This window comes from Mastigoproctus giganteus, chromosome 5 (assembly GCF_048544385.1).
Source record: "Mastigoproctus giganteus isolate SK-2022 chromosome 5, ASM4854438v1, whole genome shotgun sequence".
NCBI classification, from domain to species: Eukaryota; Metazoa; Arthropoda; class Arachnida; order Uropygi; family Thelyphonidae; genus Mastigoproctus; species Mastigoproctus giganteus.
Window position 1 is genome coordinate 111,379,992 of NC_143579.1, and position 14,912 is coordinate 111,394,903.

Consider the following 14,912-nt stretch of genomic DNA (forward strand, 5'->3'; position numbering starts at 1 on the left):
TTGTAAAGAAACAAGTTATACAATTAAATCGGAAAGATGGTTGGTTTTCTTCTTTATTTACGAAAATGAATTTCACGGTTTCAGCCAACAGACTATCGTTAAACTAGAATCTGTATCTGTCTACTCTCTTCTCTGTTTTATGATTTTACCACTCCTTACCGGTTTGGACACCATTAAAATTTTTAAAAAATAATAATAATTTTAATAGTACTTAAAAAAATAACGACGTATTATTGTTTTATTATGCGCTGTAAAATGGACTAAAACCATCGATAAAAATAAAAAAATATATTAAATATAGGGTTTATAGATGGATCATTATTGAAAAGATTGAGAAACGCTGTTCTCTACAACTTTTGGCTACATTCTTTTAGTACGTTTGAGGCTGTATAAATTGTTTGCTAATAGATAACATATACAACCTCATTGTAAATCATCTTATTACACAGGTTAAAAAATAATAATAATCCGGCACGAAGAAGAGTTTACAACTAATCATTTGTAACAATCGTTATGGTAATTATTCACGTGGGTTCGAACCACAGTCAACAAAAACGTATATGCCACTGTGCACCCACACTAAGAAGCACGTCAGGCCTAACCGTCTTTCAGGTCGGATTGCTTGAGAAGGGACCAAGGTACAGAAAATCTATGAGAAGCGTTCAATGATCTGAACATAGATTTGATCATAGATCCTGAACAAAATCAAATCTAATTTGATTTTGTTCAGCTTCTGTTTCAGTTTATGAACATATACACGCTCATAAACTGAAACCTATCTACAGAGAAAAGCAAGACAAGAAAATCAAATAAGCAAGCACAACTACACGAATTCATTTGTGTAATCTCATTCGGGTGAATTCTGTTATTATCAACTTGTTTCTTGTAGTATCCTTCTTCATTAGCAAGAAAAACTCACTACTATTCTTGATCTTGATATCGCCTTGTGCTGTACTTGATTTATGTTCGCAAATATTTAATTTTAACTAAGACTACAAATAAAATGTTTCCATCATAATACAATAAATTAAAGTGTCTACTGCTGGAGTTCGTCACGTAAAAAGTTGCTTCATCTTAAAAGAGTTAACAAAGCTGTCAGAAAAGTTGCATATCATCGTTAATATATGAAAATGATCAATCAGGTTGGAAGCGAAAATAAGCAGGACACAGAACCATTGGAGTGGACGGTTAACACATGCCATTATTAGTTGAAAAATAACAAATAGTGGCCAGTTAGTTAGTTACTAGAAAACAGCAGCCTACACTATTCAAATTTAATGAGGCTGAATCAGGGACGCCTAAACGAGTAAACCATTTCGTCTGACAGAGAGTGGATAGCCCACCTGAAAAATTGCGGTTCACGTTGGGCGAAAGAATTCGAGTTAGTAGATCGATGTTGGCACTAGCGGAAAACAGAACAAAACCTCCAGCAGTCGTCCCGGTTCGAAAACACTCAGAAAGCGTCAGATTGTAGGGCTGGATAAATCACCAGCAAGATGCTGCTTACAGGTTTGCCTCTCTGAGAGGGAAGGATTCATCTCTGGGACATTGGGTATTAGAAAGTACCATTAGTAGATGAGTAACAGAGGAAGGATTGCATTCATGTTGCACGCTGCTTCGACTTTCCCCCTTACTGCATCTTAACTTATCGTGTACATCGACTTCCGTGGTGCAGAGATAGATCCAGCTGGAGTGAACAAAAGGCGACAGATTGTCTTTAGTGATGATTCAAGCTTCTGTCTGGGGAGCGATGACCGAAAGATCCGTGTATGGCGACCCCCCCCCCCTGCTAAAAGAGGTGTTCTTTTTTGTATTCAACAAGATATATCCAAATCAAACACCCGGGTCCACATTGTATGAAATGGCATCTTTTATGGCAGTCGTTCACTACTAGTTTTTGTCAGACAATCTTCAGAGGTCGACGTTACGCTGAAACTTTCTGAGAACAATTACAAAACTATTTGTTCCAACGGTTAGTACACATATGGATAATACTATCAGACAATTTCTATGCATGACATACTTCAGGCCGTGTCTCACAATACAGAATGAGCAGAAAATACCTACCCGTGATGAATTTAATTCTTTTTAGGTTGATATCCGCTAATCACTATGCGTCAACCCATTAAAAGCAAATTACAGGTGCAAGTTTACAAATAAAGAAATCTGAGTGGCAAATTGGATGAATATTATATCTACTACTAAATCATTCTGAAATTACTGATAATTGAAGAACGTGTTACCCTTAAAATTTGTTATTATAAAAATGGGTTAAATCTATAGGACGGGGGGAGGGAGATTAAAAAAACGTTCTTATCTATTCTCTCCTTAAGCAATCTATCTTCGTGAAACTTTTGATCGTAATGCTAAGGATTTGTGGATCAACGTCAAAATATTCCACAGAGGACAGTTTAAAAGTCATAAAGCAGAAACTAAGGTATCATCCGTACAATCCGAGTGATCATGTGCGTAGGATGGATTTTTGCTAACGTTTATTTATCTACAATTCTACAGCACATGAAGATTCAGACTAGCCAACTAATAATGTACTGTGAACAGAAAGGATCATTTCTGTCTTCATAATCCTGTAAATAATGAACAAAGGAGAGTTCCCATTCTTACGTATGGGAATTCTCCCTGGTCCAAGTTATTCCATGATGTGGTTTTATATTGCGATTTTTGGTTTGTCAAAAATCAAGACCGCTTTGACCGTGAAGTCATGGAGTACCCAAGTATGACAGTAACTGGATATGGCAGGATGTTATCAGGAAATGTTTTGCCTGAATTAGGTGACCGAAACGGTCTAGACGGAACCATATTCTAAGAAGTGGAGCGCCACCTCATTACCATCGAAGTGTAATTAGACATAACAAGAATTTATTCCGCGTTAATTTCAATGGCCGGAGTTTTTATATTAAATGGTCTCCGCAAAGCTTTGATTGAAATCCCTGCGACCTCTCTCGATGGAGCCATTTGAAAGACCGTATTAAAAAAAACCGACCTTCAAATTTATTAAAAGTAAGATGTGCAATTGGCAGAGAGAAACTTTCAATATTGATCTAAAACTTTTCATAATTCTGTAAATGGTTTCTCGACGATACTTAACAACCGAAATCGAAGATAACCATGTTGAACTGATGCATAGCTCTTAAAAATTGTAATAATTTGTATTATTCACTTGAAATAATGAATAAATATACATTTATAAAACTTAAATTCATTCAGAGGAAACTATCTTATGCTTTTAATAGCGTTATCTCTATTTTCGAAAAAGACAATTTGCTCTTTATGTCCATTGTATAAATAATTGATTTATAAAATGGACGTTGACACGTTTAATTTTGTTAAAGTGTTTAAAATCAATCTTTAAATAAATCGCTGATTTATTTCATTAGGTTATATTATGAAATATAATCGTAAACGGGTATCGTTGTTTATACGAATCGAATATATCCATACAAAGTTTTATATCTGTACAAATTTCATTTATATGATTCCGTTATATACACTCTCAAGTCAAAACATTATGACTACCTACCTAATGGTGATATATCCTCTGGGCGCAACATGGCGAGACATTGACTCTATAAGGCCTACTGTTGAAGGAAGTACGTTATGCGTCCCATAGATCTGCGATAGTCCGTGGTGGAGCATCCAAACGCCGGATCTGTCAACCCCAGGGATGGTCTGTGGGATTCATATTTGGCGAATTCGGCCGCCAACGTGGCAACTGAAGTCACTTTCTGTTCGGCGAGCCACTCTCAAACAATACCAGCAACGTGATGGGGCTCATTATCCTGCTGGAACACAGCTGTGCGATCCGGGAAGACGGTCACCACGAAGGCAGTGTGCCTGATTAGTCTTAATGGATAGATGTTTTTAGCATTCAGAGTGCAGTCTACGGATACGAGGGTTCCAAAAAATTCCCAGGAAAACATCTTCATACCAAACACTGCTGCCACCTGCCTGTTTTGGTGGACCAGGACATCGGAGTGATTTCTATCGGCAGTTTGTTGGTGCATCCTCTACCTATCGTTCACTCAGCATAGGAGAAAACGTGATTCTTGGAAAAGGAAACTTTTTTCCAGTGGTCAATGATGCAGTTCATATGCGAAATTTAGGCGTCGTTGGTAATTGTTGGACTTAAGAAGAGGTACATTGACCGGGAACCTGCTCCAGTCGCCCATACAGAGGAGAATCAGCTGGGGCGTGGTCTTGGAAACACCGCTGGTTATCCCCTCGTTAAAGTCCATGGTCGCATATGTGGACAAGTATATTATCCTATGCAGGGGAGCTCCAGAACAGTAATTAATTACAGGTACCTTGCGGTTATACAAAACTGTAAAACAGCTAGAAATTATGTAATGTTATATTTGTGCAGTGTGCGAGTGTAATATTATATTGTTTAGTTGTTTCTGGCCACTTTAACACCAAGAAGACGATCATCTGGAAAGCCAGACCATTTCCACCTGGAGGAGTTGCGCCATAACTAAGACTGAACTGTGGTGGACTTCAATTATCTTGTACAGAGTGCTCAAAACGAGTTGAGGTTCATTCTATAAAAAAAAAAATAATTTATTTAAAAAAATTAAAATTTAAAAAATAATAATAATAAATGAAAAAAAAAATAATAATAAAAAAATCCCACATCCACTGGAACAGAATGAGACCAGTGAATGCCATCAGTCCCGTACCCGTATCTCAGGCATCTGCCGAAAAAAAAAAGTGGTAGAGGGTAAGAGGAAAACGTAAAAGGATACATGTTCTGTTAAGAATAGCAAGAACTTCATAAGGCAGCGAGATAGACTAGTCCAGTAACGTTTGGCAGACCATAATTTTTTTTTTTTTGGATTCACGAAGGTCCCTCCGTGAGTCCAGTTTGTAAGGAGTGCTTTAATTTTACAAGTGGAGTAATACAACTGGAATGGCTAGAAATATTGTCCATTGAGTATTTAAGCAATTAAAGCTCTTGTTTGATTTGTTGTACTCTATAGTACGTCGGTTGAATAATTTGTTGAAAAATCTTGTAGGAGTTGGAAGGTCTAGTAGCGTGCAAGAAGAGATACTTCGTTACCAAGGGCAAAATTTGCAATCGAGAAGCTTAACGATGCTCTTAAACCACCGTGTAAATTGCAGTCCTATAAGATGTGCTTCCAGTCATCTTTAGCTCCACATGAACATAAATCCGTATGGTGAAGGTCCAATGGGAACAATTTGTCGTTAATTGAGCCATGTCCAATTAAAATAAAGTAGTACACACATGAGCCAAAACATTGATCACCTCTATCTCCACAAATGAACGAATCCCACAGCACCGAGGTGTAACAGGCACTACCCTCATCGTCATTATATATGTTCCGCTGGTCGGCGCAACATATATAGTGACGGCATATATAGTGCCGTCACTATATATGCAACATATATAGTGCCTGTCAGTATGAAGCTCGTGCAATGGGGGAAAAGGAAACACCTAAGAGTTTGAACGGGTAATGATTTGCGGCGCGACGGTAACGTGGGGCAGCATCTCGGCGATCGCAGCCATTGTCGGCTGCTGAAGGGGTGCCAGAGGTGGCGGGAATGATCCGAAGAGGGAAACACAACCACTGAACGTGCAGCGAAGGTGGGGAACACCATAACATCACAACCGGCCTACAATCAAGATGCTTTTTTATAAAAATAGTTATAGGCATAAACGGAGGTTGCATCACAGAGCTATAATGGTCTATTGGAGCAGAAGTTGAAATTGTGGCAAACATTTTAAGTGAGGCGAGAAATAGCGAGTCCTGGGGTTTAATATTTAATTAAGTATGAATAAGATAATCCCTGGAGATTTATTGAATAGTGTTAAGGTAAATAATATGGAAACAACGGACGGGTGGTCATCGATTTCAGCAATTGTTAACAGTATTTATAAGGTTGAAGATGAAGAATAGGACTTTGAAAGCCAAAATAAAATCAGAGAAGGAAATCGTAGATATGAAACGTCTGTTGAAACTGTCTTATTCAATTTGTTAGAATTAAAAACAGTGGTGGAGAACTTGAAATCAAATAAATGCCCTGGTTGGGATCTCACAGATAATTTAGCAATATTTAAAATACACGATAAGTATCTATAAATATTGTTAAATACGTTTAATAAATGTTTACCCGAGTCAATATTTCCTGATCTTTGGAAGTAGGCAATATTGAAACTTATCGCTAAACCAGGAGAGAATCCTCAGTATCCTAAGGATTACAGGCTAATATCATTATTAGCTAATTTACGTCAAGTATATGAAAGGTTATTAGCTATAAGAATTAAACAATTAATAGCAGATAATAAATTATAAGAAACTAACCTTGGATTCAACAGAAAATCTGATAAAATTTTGTAATAGCTTCCCCACAAAATGTTTTGGCAATTTTGACTTCGGGGAACCTTTGGCTCGTTATGGTGGGAAAGTGTACTTAATTATTTTATTAAAATGAGATGTAGTAAACAACTATACAAAGTTCTACGCAGCTACTTTTCAAATAGGAAAGTAGCTGTTGAGGCACAACACCTTAGTTATGAGACCGTTTATAGAGAGTGCCCTCAGGGGTCTTGGGTCCTATTTGTTGGAATTCAGTTGTGGATCAATCGCTCTCTCTCTCTCTCTCGGATACTGCCATTGGTTTGCATAGACAAGTTGGCCATTTGTATACCGAGCAAGTCAAGGTCGATGTTAGAGGATAGAGCTAAGGTAATACTGGACGATTTAATTTTATGGGCAGAAATCAGTAAATTGACTCTATCTGTTAGGTAGACTAAAATGATGGTCTTTAAAGGTGCTTTAATTATGACTGTCCCCCCTACAATATTAATATACGAGAAACAAATTGAATATGTTGAGAGTTTAAAATATTTGGGTTTAATAAATGACGATAAACTACAAGTTTCTGAATATTTAGAAGAATTAGCAAATAAAATTAGATCACTTAGTGCACCTATTATAAGATTAACGAGATCAGAATGGGGTTTGAACAAGAAAGCTTTACAATCATATTATAAAGCTATGTTCCTACCCATTGGATCGCATGGTGCTGGAACATGGTTTTGGAATATTAATTAAATTAAAATAAGGAACAAATTACATTCTATTCAATTTGCCATGTTGCTGGCTATGGCCAGAATATGTAGAACTGTTTCTAATAATACCCTGCAAGTGATTGCAGTGATTTTACCATTAGATAGGGTTATTTAATCAACGATGCAACTCGATAGCATTAATTAAACAATAAGTCAAATTTCGAGTGAATTCAGCACTTCATTCTGGGTTACGCCTTTGCGCATGACGTCTGTATAGGTCTGCGTGTGCTCAAGGGCCAATTTGCCTGTCGTGCAAGTTTGAAAACCTAGAATAACTCACAAGAGAAAATTTTATGCCCTCTGCCTGGGATCGGCTAGCTATCGCCTCGATTGAAGATGCCTTCAGAAATTCCTTCAGTCATCGATGAGTCGAATTGAGATCTCTTCAGACCAGCGAAAAGTGGGGGAACCCCTACATTGTCACGGAGGACCAAAGGCATGTGGTTAGAAAGCAAGTGCAATTAAACAACACGCCTGACTAAATGGTGCCGTTAATTAGCGTCCGCATGCCGCCACGTCGCGCCCTTAGATACTTCAACTTCCGAAGGCATTCTAATTGCACCGTTTATACCATTGATAGAGTCACGCACTAAAAGCCACGGTTGAACCATTTTCGTTTCGCCCTGTGCGGCTCAAACGCTAATGGGGACAAGACCTAAATGTTATAACCATTCGTCAGCAATTGTGTGGCAAATGACTGAAAGCATACCAACCTAAAAAAGTCTCTTCTGATGAAAAACACATCATCTGCTCATCTATCATATGTCAATTGGTCTAGTCGTTCTGTCCTACGTAGAAGCTTAATCGCACGATACATCGCCGTCTACCACTCGTCTGAAGAGGTCTGGGTTCTATGCCTCTCGAGTAATAGAGGATCTGGTCCTCTTCAATCGTAGCTGTGGTTAGCCGATCTCAGGGGGAAGAGAGTAAGGTTTCCTCCGTTAGCTGTTCCGGTTTCTTCAGTCTGCACAACATGAAAATTGGCTATGAACACGCACTCCCGTAGATAAATACATGATAAAGATATGACATGGCGACCAGCTTCGGCCCATTACAATAATACAAGCAATTTGAAGTTTGAAAATTTAGTACAGGAATCAACAGAACAGTGTTATATTTTAGGTAAGCTGAAAGTGAGGCTGCATGATCCTGAAAGCAAATTTCTAAAGCAAATTTCTTGAATATTACCAAGATTTCATCCTGGTAATATTCAAGAAATTTTTCTTATATTACTAGGATTTCATTAGGGTCGTATAAGGAAAAGTGAACGACTTCAATTGCATTACATCAGGAAAGTTTTTGTGAAGCTGGGTAGTGTGAAGGTATATTCTATTAAGAACATGGGAGAAATTCAATTTGTAACAAGCAAAATAAATGCATATGCTTAAATCTAGAGTGTGTACTTTTTGTGTTTAAAAAATAAAATTCAACGTGTAATTATCAAGATTTTTACTTTTAAATTCGTGTACAATCGAGTTTAAATACTAATTTCCAAAAATACAGAATAAGTTGCTGGGAAGGTATCACGTTATGAGCTCTTCATTTATTGCAAATTACGCAGATGGATTAATGAGCAATCGGCTTCACAGCACACAATGTACGAGTATAAATTTGAGGTTATTGAACTATGGCACCAATTCAAAACTTAATGTGCAAATCTTGGTTTCAAATGTGTGGCCTAATAAGTAACATAAAAATTCAGATCTAATACTTCTTAAGTTTAACCAAATTTTTTCATTCAATTTGTCCAAAATTCGTTTCTTTATAGCTAATCAGAGCTTAGCTCATGTACGAGTATATATGACTTCTGTCTGTTTGTAGAAGGTACAGTAGTAGATTCATTATACCACGAAACCATAATATAATAAGAGCAATTCTGAGAACTCATACAATGAACGAATCCACATTTGTGTTATCGCTCCTGTGCTCCTTACCAGTGCAGAGGTAACTTTGAATACTGTAAGTTTGGAAGGTCTGACAGGATCTTCTATCAGCCTTTCCACTCCGGATGAGTTGAAAGGGTTGAAAATTATCAACTCAATAAATAGTGTTCATAGTAAATCAAGTGGGGTTAATTTAGAAATAGGAGAGACCAGGATCATTTATTACACTTCAGATTTCTCGCTTGCCTTGTTGCTCTAGCAGCCAGAGAGGTTTCAGCAATCGACGTCATGTTGTGAAATGTGGTATGGAAGATCTTTGCTTTCAATTGAGAGTTTGTGTGCTGCAGCTTATAATTCATTTTTCTAAGAATACACCAAAATTCTTTTACCATGAAATTTTTAATTATTGCAGATAAAAATATACTATATTATTATTACATAACATTAAAATATCATTCCTCTTTCAATACTTAGTAATTCAAAGTGATTTCATTTTGTGGTTTTTAACCACAGACAGACACACAGAGAGAGAGGGGTTTTGCGCTGTTGTCGGAGAATGAATTAAAGCTGTACCACCACCTTGGCGTTTGCCGTGAGTGAAAAGATGGAACCAGATCCGTTTTCTTTTCTCCTAGAAACCCGTGTATTTCATTCAGAAAATAAGCGAACTGATTATGCAATCTGCAAACAAAATATATTAAAACCACACAGCCTTAGTTATCTTGGGTAACTCAAAACAACTTATCTTCCTTTTTTTGTAAATTGAAATTGTGTGAGTGAACACTTAAAAAAGGCCACAAGTATGAGGACAGTACTTGGCCAAAATGATTAGTACAGGAAAAGAGAAAACAAAAATAAGAAAATGATGTAGGAAATCTATCTGGCTCAGAAGCAGTAGACAATTTTAGCGAGATATGAACAAAGGTATCATGACAGGACCCTGTTATAGCAATTATTTTATTCTCCTTTGAAGAATAAAAAATATGCACTTGGAAAATCTTTAAAGATACAGAAATATCTCTTAACAGACCTACCAGGTTAATTTTCCTATCGACCCACGGTGTTGAGATTGACCCAAGCCAATATCCAATGATATGCAAGCCGAGTAGGAAGAATCGAATCTAATATAATGGATTTGAATCAAGGAAGAGAGCCAGCCAATCTAAGGCCTTAAAATGAGAATATTTCAGGAATACCCAATGTTACTCAACCGCGATTTCATTGAGAAACTTCAAATTTCTTTCTTTCTTTCTCTCTCTCGCTATATGAAGCAGCAGATTAAGGCCCTCAAAATCATGAGAAAAGACAGTGACCGTTACTCGTTTTGTGGTTACTTCGAGTAGCTTCCCGATAACTACAAACATAGATACAATTATGTTTTCTATTAAATTATTCTTGGGCGGTGAAGATTTTAATTTTAATGAATGATACTGCGGCGTGTGCTTTCTATGGACGAAGCAATCGTGGTGTGTAGTGCGCAATATCCCGACCATGGATGATGGAACTAATTTTCGTTGCATTCTTATAGTTATTTACATTTCCAAAGTGATTTCAGTTTCGAAAAAGGAGTGAAAAAGGTTACTTTCAAAACATGCAGTACTTCTCATGTTACATCTGGGCTGATATTTATTTCAGAACTGTATCAGACAGTTATTTCAGATTACTTCCTTTGGGGTATCTCAAGGAACGTACTTTTGAAAATAACATGCTTCATGCATTCATCCGAGAATGGAACCACCTAGACACGATATCATGTAATGTGCATGCCAATGTGATCAAACATCCGTCTTTTTATCTGATAATGTTCCAAATGTGCCCCACATTAACCGCACCTAACTTTAAGGTACACTACCCCAAAAAAGATAAAAAAGCGATCAGTGGGCCTAATTTCAATGATCCATTACGATGTCTTGAAGTGGCATTCTGTGTCTGGGAAGCTGTCATAAGTGAAATCTCGAAATAGCGACAGAAAATCAAATATTGCATAGAAGGCGGAAGGAATCCAATGTAGTATAAGATCGGATTGCCTTCTGAAGTTCCCCAACAATATTTAACCGCCAGAAGCGTCTACGGAGAGCAAAAATTTTTTATGAACAAAACATACAGAAATTCCTACAGTTCTTGGCCTTGAATTATGGGTAGTCCATATTGCGCCGTTTTTCACCCACGCACCACCGACACACCTAAGTAACTTACCTTCCAATGACGTTCCGACTGGTATGCTAGCCTCCGTTCACATCACCAGAGAGCAACTCATAGCTGCTATTAATGCATTATTGCATACCGCAATGGCAGGCCCTGATCTTGTGTCACAGTTCATGACAAAATGCCTCAGCACTTTCATTGTCGACCCATTACCATCAGTTCTTAATGGATAGAAAAGCACTTAGAAGAGCAATAGTTTCCCTTTATCTCGAATAGATTCCGAAGAGAAGGTTGGTAGTAATCAAGTAGGTGCCGTCCTAAATGTCAATAAGCCACCCTCAAACTATTAAGGCCAATCATTCGCTCATCTTGCCTCTAGAAACTTGGGGCGAAGGCAGTGCTCCCAACCATCACCAACTACCACAAATTCACAATGCCATTCTAGGAAGGTCCGCAGTTAACAGCTTAACCTCCATAAGTAGTGCCATCCTTACAGCACTAGAAGTTAAAGCAGAATTTGCTGACATGCATATCGACCTGGAACTCGCTCTCAACTCTATTAGCATCCTATTTGCTTGTCCACTTCCTGGAAAATTACTTCCACATAAAAGATGGCATGCTATGGTTCATCAAAGTCCTTTTATCCAACGAATCTTTCTCCTTGGGGCTGATCGGTATGTAACCTCGAGAAGGATCACTACAGTGATCACTACAGCTAGGGCGGCTTATTTCCGGGGCATTGTTTACAGCGGTCATTTCTCCTTTTGTGCAAGAGACGACGTGATAAGCAGTTGATATTAAACTGAATAGTCGGATTTATCTTGGCCACATTCCTCAGATGTCAATAACAGAATCATCTAAAAGCTATACGACTTAGAATCTTATCTCTTTGAACTACTGATTAACCCTACTAAATCAGTCCAAACAGTCTTCTCTTTCAATTACCAAAGTCCAAGCTTATCTAGACGGAATATACATTTCAGTGGTAAATATGAATAAGATACGGGAGTTGTCTCCGATTCTAAACTGAGCTTCAATCCCACATTGAAAAGATAGCGAAATTCAGGTAGATGCGCTGAGCTGCCAAACAACAACTCCATGTTTGAAATTTGGCCATGACACAGCGCTATGCATACGCCTCTGTATACTACAGAAATTTAGGCGTCTGCAGATGCTACAAACATCAAACGACCTCAACAGTCTAACCTCCCAGTTGAAATTCACAATCTCTGCTTTGATATTCAAGCCGCACTATGCATTTCAACTAAACAGAAGAGATCTGCATTCACTGCTTGTCTCCAAGCGACTAAAAAGAAATGAAGAGTGTATAAAGTACACTGCACATATGGATATCTTTATATAATATTTAAATTTCAGTTTGCAATAACACCTCTTGAGGACAAATCCGAGTTTCGATGTGGACTCCGTTCCCCAAAGGGTATTTTCAATTTTCCACCAAATGTAAAACCCGTAGAATTGTAGCAGCCAAGTAGACATTGTACATTAATATTTGCGCATAATAAAAATTATATAATATATAAGCTTTATTATATATTATAATATGTAAACACTTTAGACCTGGCTGTGATTCATACAGTATTTGCTGTAGTGGTATTGCATTCCTGTTTTATGACCCAGGTATGAAAAAGAATTCAATATCTCAAATTGTAGGGTTAACCACAACGAGCTGCCTACACTAAACAAACAGGTTTCCTTTTCGAAGTTAAATCAATTGAAACGGCTTCTGCATATTACAAGGTTTCATGCCACCAACCTCGTGAACACCCTGGCCCCATTCCTCTTCTGGTTCAGAAATTTTGGCAGACGTTTTTGAAATCAAAAATGCAGAACAATTGCATTTTTGATTTCAAAAATGCAATTGTTCGAGGACATGTGCAATCTCCCTTTAAAAACTACTGCTGGTCATAGCAGGGTGGCACGGGACATCATTAAATATTTAAGCTCCTTCATCCTGCAGCCCGCGTACAGTTTTTGTAGCTAAGCAGATGAATTACTAGTTTACATACACGTTTTATAAAATTTACTGCAGTCTTATTGGATGAATTTTGAGTCTACAGAAAGTAAAAACTTTTACATTGGTTACTGTGGACACTTCCATCTGACTGTTTGTATGACTACATGGATATTAGTTTAAAAGAAAGAGCAAATGAGGGAAGGGGAAATAAAACCGACTCCGTTCTAATAAGAACAAGTCAGTCAGATAAACACTCCACGTCCCCCGACGCTTACAAACTCGGTCCCGCTTGAAATGCATTGGTGAATTAGTAACTCAAAGCAAAACTTTTTATTATAATTTTTTTCTAGCTTGAATTAATCCACCGCGTATTGCTAATTAAATCCAAGGCTTTATTTAATACAGACTTCGGCTACTTCATATTCGACTTCAGCGAATACCTCAACAGCTTTTTTACGAGGCAGACCGCATTTTGAACTTGATTTTTCGTTGAATAGGTATTCATATATCCGAACCCTAGAACTTAAAAAGAAAGAGAGAGAGATTTCCTCTTGATTGCAACTAATACAATATTAGACTAAGTGTAAAACCCTGAAAATCTGATTTAAATATTCAGTCTAACATTGTACATAGTTAACTAAATAAGTGTGGTTTAATGTAAACTTGAAATTTTAATTTTCTCTTCCCTGCAGAGAACACAAAATAATTCGAAGTCATACTCAGATCTTTTGTTTCCCTCCTTTTAGAAGATGTTCGATGTTCGAGTCCCGACATTGCCGATGATGAAGAGGATGACGACGACGACAGAATGAGCTCGAGCGATGTCCCGAAAGATGAGAGCGTAAGGCCATCCGACGGGCGCGCAGAATGTTCCGAGTCTTCGGCCTCAGAAAAGGAGGGATCAAAGATGGCTAAAAAGAAAAAGTCGTCCAACGATCATAAGGCGGGGAAACCACGCCGTGCACGGACCGCCTTCACCTACGAGCAGCTCGTAGCACTGGAAAACAAGTTCAAAACGACCCGCTATCTATCTGTCTGCGAACGGCTGAATCTTGCCCTATCATTGCGGCTGACGGAGACGCAGGTCAAGATATGGTTTCAGAACCGAAGGACGAAGTGGAAAAAGCAGAATCCAGGAATGGATGCCAACAGCCCGACGCTCCCGCCCTCTCAGACGCCGACACTCCCCAACAGCTATGCCGCGTCTCCAGCATATGCTACAGCTGCAGGGTTGCTGTTTGGAACACAGTTACCGTACCTCCCAGCATCGACGGCTTTACCCTATCCCGTGCTGTCGCCTCCATCACCTTTCACCTCTGCGCATCCCTATCTGGCGCATTTAGCCCACACGTAACACATCACACAAATCCGTACGGACGATTAGAATACTCTGTTTGTGTGTGTGTGTGTTTTATAGTCGCAAACGCCGTGAGAGATCATATCAATACGAGCTTATGCAAGAGTTGCAGCCTCTGTCTGCACAAAAAAATAAAAATAAATAAATAAAAAATAACAAATAGATAAAACAAAAGTTCGAAAGACAATTCTCTCCCTCAAGTGTTAACCCGCGGGGACCATTTCCTCGTCGCTTAGAATACTGTTGCCAAATAACGCTGCCTTGTTCCACAGCTGACCTATCGGATAAACAAGATATGTAAATTAATCATTCAAACTGTCAAGCAATTATCGCTTATAAGACTACGCGACGAGTTTGACATATGGACATTGCAAGTGACAAAATATGGCACTTCTTTAGATCGCAATACTGATCCACTTCACGCGGCTGAATACAATCAATTCC

At 38.2% G+C, this 14,912-nt stretch overlaps 1 protein-coding gene across 2 annotated transcripts in view; it reads left to right on the plus strand.

Moving 5' to 3' along the window:
* The window catches only part of LOC150085640 (NK1 transcription factor-related protein 1-like), a 56,330-nt gene extending 41,818 nt beyond the window's left edge, over window positions 1-14,512 (plus strand). Inside the window, exon 2 of one of the 2 annotated variants that reach the window (XM_090373405.1) lies at window positions 13,858-14,512. In XM_090373405.1, coding sequence (XP_090229531.1) covers window positions 13,858-14,465 — 608 coding nt within the window. In that variant the 3' untranslated portion in view covers window positions 14,466-14,512. The remainder of the gene's footprint in view (window positions 1-13,857) is intronic. The other variant, XM_090373406.1, reaches the window with a different exon arrangement.
* The last annotated feature ends 400 nt before the right edge of the window (window positions 14,513-14,912 follow it).